This window comes from Girardinichthys multiradiatus, chromosome X (assembly GCF_021462225.1).
Source record: "Girardinichthys multiradiatus isolate DD_20200921_A chromosome X, DD_fGirMul_XY1, whole genome shotgun sequence".
NCBI classification, from domain to species: domain Eukaryota; kingdom Metazoa; phylum Chordata; class Actinopteri; order Cyprinodontiformes; family Goodeidae; genus Girardinichthys; species Girardinichthys multiradiatus.
Window position 1 is genome coordinate 39385884 of NC_061817.1, and position 6701 is coordinate 39392584.

The 6701-nt window shown below is 39.7% G+C and overlaps 1 protein-coding gene and 1 non-coding gene across 2 annotated transcripts; both read left to right on the plus strand.

The window, feature by feature from the left end:
- The first annotated feature begins 1087 nt into the window (after positions 1–1087).
- On the plus strand, positions 1088–1169 carry trnas-uga. Its single transcript has one exon. It is a non-coding gene; the product is annotated as a tRNA-Ser (tRNA).
- Positions 1170–4542: 3373 nt separating this feature from the next.
- Positions 4543–6675, plus strand: LOC124862502. The gene is made up of 4 exons (XM_047356456.1): positions 4543–4953; positions 5033–5296; positions 5521–5778; positions 5868–6675. The coding sequence occupies exons 3-4, from the start codon at positions 5528–5530 to the stop codon at positions 6673–6675; spliced, it is 1059 nt and encodes a 352-aa protein (XP_047212412.1). The 5' UTR covers positions 4543–4953; positions 5033–5296; positions 5521–5527.
- Positions 6676–6701: the final 26 nt, after the last annotated feature.

The window sequence follows — 6701 nt, forward strand, 5'->3', positions numbered from 1 at the left end:
TGGGCTCATTGATGGGTCTGTGTGCACAATAAGGCAACATTGAGCTCGCTGATGCCTCCTGGCATGGAGGAAATGTTAACCTAGATCTGCTCTTATTCATCATATTCAAGATTTCACCTTTGGGTCAAGCAGCACACAAGAACCTCAGTCCAGAATGTCAAATTCTGACGGATAAAAAGTCGACATCAATCAGTTTGTTTCTGATCGCACTGTTAGGAACTCTAAACTGATTCTGACTGACAGAATCCAGAGACTCCAGAAATGTAGGGCCAGTGGTTGCTACGGCGCTGGGGTGTGGTGAGCCCACAGCACCACAGACAAAAAACAGACATCAGAACCAACTGTGCAGATGACCTGAACAAAAGCAACCTGGGTGTACTGACCACCTCAGCAGAACCACAAGCTGATCTCTTCCATGCCATGCTGCACTGATGCAGAAAGTAATGCAAAAGGAGCCCAGACCAAGTACTGGGTGCAGATACTGTCCAGAACGTGGGCAGCTTCATTGTTCTGATCCAACAACGGATGAATGGATTCATGTGGTTCCTCTTGGACCAGCAAAGTGATTTATAATTTCTGAAAGTTGACAGGAGACATGTCTCCACTCATGGCTCCGTTCATCTAGACAAGAATCATGAGTTAAGAAGGTTGGAAAGTTGAGAGACATAATCTAACTCTGAAACTCGTTGATTTAATACAGATGAAAACCTAAAGTCAGAATAGACTAACCCTACAGTGCAGCTGTTGAGGTCTACCTCCACACACACTCTAAAAGCCTGGTATGCAGACACCTGAGACAGAACCCGTCCCTGACGTCCCATTAGCTGCAGAGTATCTCCTGAATTATCAATCATCTCTTCATATCTGCTCTCTGGATCTGAGATTTGTCTCCCTCTGGTGGAGACGTGCTTAAGTTACAACATTGTTGAAAGCAGCAGCCAGACGTTTTCAGCGCTGAACAGGACTAAATATGAACGACTGTTAATCAAATAAAAAATCTTTATAGCGATGAATTAGTAAAACACTGACCTCTCCAGTGGACGTTACAACTAATAAGTAGACCACGTGACCCATTTAGTGTTACGCGGCTGTGATGGCCGAGTGGTTAAGGCGTTGGACTTGAAATCCAATGGGGTCTCCCCGCGCAGGTTCGAACCCTGCTCACAGCGAAGCTTTATTTATTTATTAATTTATTTATTATTATCTGTGAATATTCTGCCTTTTGGATGAACACATCTGTGTTTAATTTCACTGCATTTTTGATCATTTAATAATGAAACGAACTCACCATAAAAGGGAACACGGAAGCGGAACTTGTTCTGAGTTCCCGCAGTAAACCAAAGCTATCGTGAGAATAAACCTGGATCCACAGCTATGAATGAACCAAAACACAACTTGATCTCATATCTTTATTCTTTAAGAAACCGAAAACTATCCCACAGGGAACCGAGTTGGAACTCAAGATGATCTGGATGGATGGATCATCAACAGGTCAATTATTATTCCTAACAAATTCGTAACATGGTCCTAACATATCCTCTCAAAGTCCTAACATATCCTAACAAAGTCCTACCGATTCCTAACAAAGTCCTAACATATCCTAACAAAGTCCTAACATATCCTAACAAAGTCCTACCGATTCCTAACAAAGTCCTAACATATCCTCTCAAAGTCCTAACATATCCTAACAAAGTCCTAACATATCCTAACAAAGTCCTAACATATCCTAACAAAGTCCTAACATATCCTAACAAAGTCCTAACATATCCTAACAAAGTCCTAACATATCCTAACAAAGTCCTAACATATCCTAACAAAGTCCTAACATATCCTAACAAAGTCCTAACATATCCTAACAAAGTCCTAACATATCCTCTCAAAGTCCTAACATATCCTCTCAAAGTCCTAACATATCCTAACAAAGTCCTAACATATCCTCTCAAAGTCCTAACATATCCTAACAAAGTCCTAACATATCCTAACAAAGTCCTAACATATCCTCTCAAAGTCCTAACATATCCTAACAAAGTCCTAACATATCCTAACAAAGTCCTAACATATCCTAACAAAGTCCTAACATATCCTCTCAAAGTCCTAACATATCCTAACAAAGTCCTAACATATCCTAACAAAGTCCTAACATATCCTAACAAAGTCCTAACATATCCTAACAAAGTCCTAACATATCCTAACAAAGTCCTAACATATCCTAACAAAGTCCTAACATATCCTCTCAAAGTCCTAACATATCCTAACAAAGTCCTAACATATCCTAACAAAGTCCTAACATATCCTAACAAAGTCCTAACATATCCTAACAAAGTCCTAACATATCCTAACAAAGTCCTAACATATCCTCTCAAAGTCCTAACATATCCTAACAAAGTCCTAACATATCCTAACAAAGTCCTAACATATCCTAACAAAGTCCTAACATATCCTAACAAAGTCCTAACATATCCTAACAAAGTCCTAACATATCCTAACAAAGTCCTAACATATCCTAACAAAGTCCTAACATATCCTAACAAAGTCCTAACATATCCTAACAAAGTCCTAACATATCCTAACAAAGTCCTAACATATCCTAACAAAGTCCTAACATATCCTAACAAAGTCCTAACATATCCTAACAAAGTCCTACCGATTCCTAACATATCCTAACAAAGTCCTACCGATTCCTAACAAAGTCCTAACATATCCTAACAAAGTCCTAACATATCCTAACAAAGTCCTAACATATCCTAACAAAGTCCTAACATATCCTCTCAAAGTCCTAACATATCCTAACAAAGTCCTAACATATCCTAACAAAGTCCTAACATATCCTAACAAAGTCCTAACATATCCTCTCAAAGTCCTAACATATCCTCTCAAAGTCCTAACATATCCTAACAAAGTCCTAACATATCCTAACAAAGTCCTAACATATCCTAACAAAGTCCTAACATATCCTCTCAAAGTCCTAACATATCCTCTCAAAGTCCTAACATATCCTAACAAAGTCCTAACATATCCTAACAAAGTCCTAACATATCCTAACAAAGTCCTAACATATCCTAACAAAGTCCTAACATATCCTCTCAAAGTCCTAACATATCCTAACAAAGTCCTAACATATCCTAACAAAGTCCTAACATATCCTAACAAAGTCCTACCGATTCCTAACAAAGTCCTAACATCTTACGTTTTACGTATCACGTAGGTCATGCGCAGTGGGTGGAAAACTCCCCCGTTCTCTTTTTGTTTTGGCTCCTTTTTTAAAGTCGTGAAAAAATTGGTATGTATGATCGATAGTTTATCAGTTTGACGTGGGTCTGCTACAAATAAACATCTCACTTTACATTATTATTTTTTACGTATTGTTCATTGTATCATTCAGGTAAGGAGCGACTTTTGCTTGAAATATTATGATATATGTGGCATCTGCTGTGATATTAAAGGTTTAATAGTAACTAGGTATTTTTTAAGTCATTCATTATTGACACACCTGCCTGACTTATTATTGTAAATTTAAAAATGGTCTTCGGATAATAATTTATGAAAACTAACTCTTCTTTGTATTTACTATTCAGAATTTTTTATCTATAATTTCTGAAAAGAAATGCAAACAAAGAAGAGTTAGTTTTATCATTTCATAAATGCACCCAATCTTTGTAATGCCTTTTAAACATTGTTTTTTAAGGATGGAGAAGCAATGCTGTGCACACTCAAATGTATATACTTGAGGGTGGATTCAGATGGAACATGAAAAGAGCTCAAGATGCTTTACATATGAGTTGTAGATCACACACTAAACTCTATGATGTTCGTCTGATGTCCAACATCAACACCCTTAGCAACAGAGTGCTGGGTCATGCAGTTTTGCCAGAGATGCAAGCTGAAGTTCTGGAGGAGGAAAGTCCTGATGTCACCATCAGTGAGGTCACTGACATCCTCATCAACAGCCCTCTGAAGGTGCCACAGTATGATGACCAGTTGGAGATGTCACCCCCTAATACTCCTTTTCTCCAGGAAGGGTCATCTTCCACTTCATCTCAGGTAATGTGATCATTTCATTATAATGAGTTGATTTATTTTTAAAGACAAAGGTTCATTTGTATGTATTGTGACTAATTTGGGATTTTCATATTAACAGAACCAATTAAACTCATTTGTTGGATGCTTATACATGAATGTTTCCCCTTCCAATGTATTTGTCTAATTAACCAGATTATGATAATTGGATACGCTATCATCAGGCACTGAATATGGCTATTGATGGACAGTTTGATGATCTGAAACTTTTATGTTAGAAAGGCCTTGGCATCAGGGACTAAAACATAAATGGAGATCATGAATATGGAGGATAAGCTTCTTTCCTATCCAAGCATATGTTACCTCTGCTGTCTCTCCTGCACAATTCTCAGGAAACCAGTTTTGATGCAAGCCCTGTCTCTCACACTCATACTGTTGGTCCAGTCAGAGGTGCGCTTACTGATGACAACTCCTTTAGTGGACCAAGCAGTGCTTCAACCCAGGTAATATGTGACCCCTGTGGGTTTGGAGCGTGCACCACTTCGTAGCTGACTTATGTTGTATGCAAAATGTGGGGATGAGGTTTGTCTTGTTATGAAATCACATTTCCATCTTAGCCTCTGTTTTGGCTCTATCCACAGGTACAGTATTCTGCCTCTTTTATGTGCTGGGTTAGTGTTGGTTGGTTTGCTTACATTTCTCAATATATACCCCTGCATACTTCATTCATACACAGCATGAATAAATCAGAAACAGATTTCAGTGCCTGATGTTATGCTTTAATTTGGTTTATTAAGACTAAACAAGTTAATTCTTTATTTTTTTCCTGTGGTATGTGGGCATTTTTCCTTGGTACAAATGTGGATTATCCAGTCTGAGACCAGCGGGGAACTTACAGAAGATGACACCTCCAGCAGTCCAAGGAAAATGTTTCAGGTAACGTAAATAAATGCTTAATTTTATATGATTTAGTGTGTATGTATGTCTGTATATCAATTGTTTTTATTCTTTTAAGGATACTACCCGGTGTGATTCCAGAGGTTTTCCTGGATGGGAGGCTATTGACAATTTGGCGGAGTATCTTTTAAGCCTCAATCGTACGATAACTGCGCTGTCAACCACAGAGTTGGCAGAAATCATGCAACTGTATTCTGCTTTACATGCCATGGACAAGCGGCCCTCCAAATACACCCTAAAAAGTAAGGAGAACATTGCCAGGACCATGGAGAGCTTCCCGGAAACGCAGTGGCTCTGCACCGGGTCAACAGGCAGCTGAAAGGTGACATGTTATTTGACACAATGCAAAATTTGCTTGCATATTAACTAAAGAAAGCCAAGTCATGTTTTGCAAATCCTATTTGTAATTTAAAGTTTTAAGACTAGAAGATTAAGCTGATCAAACTGAGGAGAGTAATTCAATTACATTTCATTACTGCTTCATTCAAATAACTGTTAATGAATTTGCAATTTTTCTGCAACTTTAATAACCTGTTTTCCACACAGGCTGTTCATGACCCATGGCCAGGCTGCCCAGAGACCTGACACCACTAGAATCACTGAGTGCATTTGCCTCAAGCTACTAAAAGAATACCAACAAGCGAGGAACCGACCAAAAGACTGCAAGGGAAAAGTTCTGCCCATTCCACAGTCAATTGTGCAAACCTACTGCCATGTTAAACAGCTGCTTGAAGACTGCCAGCCCATACAAGATAAGACCAACTTGTTGTTAGTCACCATCAACAACACCACAGTATGTGCCTGGTAAGATGACTTTTATTTCTAAGAAATATTGCCGTTTAGAGATGTGCTTGTCCTAAAAAGTCAACAATTTGTATTGTACTATTTTTCAGGCTACATGGGCGACAGAAAAGAACAGACCGAGACACTCTCCTGCGAGGAGTACAGCTTCCACAGAAGGTGTCTGTGGCTGAAAATTCCCTGCCAGATCCAAGACAGCTCCCCTCTATTCCTGTTGAACATGGACATAAATGCATGGAGTTTCAGGAACCTGAAAATTGTGAAGGCGAGGCAGTGATACGTCCACGCGTTGGTGGTAAAACTGGCTCTTCAAAGCATTGTCCTCCTTATTCTAAGACTGCTTTGTCATTATCATGCCAGCAAGGTCACTCTTCACCAGGCCCAGCTCCTACCTGCTTCTTGTATGCACAGAGTCAGCAGCCACAATCACCTGCTTGGCCTTATTATGAGCAGAATCAGATGCCAAAACCCCAATCTGCTTCCAGTTTCTGCTACAGTCCATCAGGCCCAGTGTGGACCTCATCTGGACAAGGACAGTTCCCACCGCTGGCTATTCCTCTATCTTCATTGCATCAGTGCTGTACACCACCACTTCATGCATCAGCTCTGGCACCTGCTGCTGATGTAGCAGCATCTTCATCATCAAATCAGCTTTCAGCAAACATAAATCGTCACAGGAGATGGAGACAGAATAGGGCAGAACTAGAAGACCAGGAACGTCTGGCAAGGGGGGAACCTCCCAAAAAGCGGCAATGGAAACAGGACTACCACTATCAATGTTCAGTTTGTGGTCAGGCCAAAAACAAAACGACTGGTCATACACAGATTAGGGGAAAGTGGTACTGTCCAGTCTCTGGACAGACTATTTTGCAATGGAAGGAAACTTTCAGCAAGCAGTGAAAGCTAAGAAAGATTTTCTTTGTATA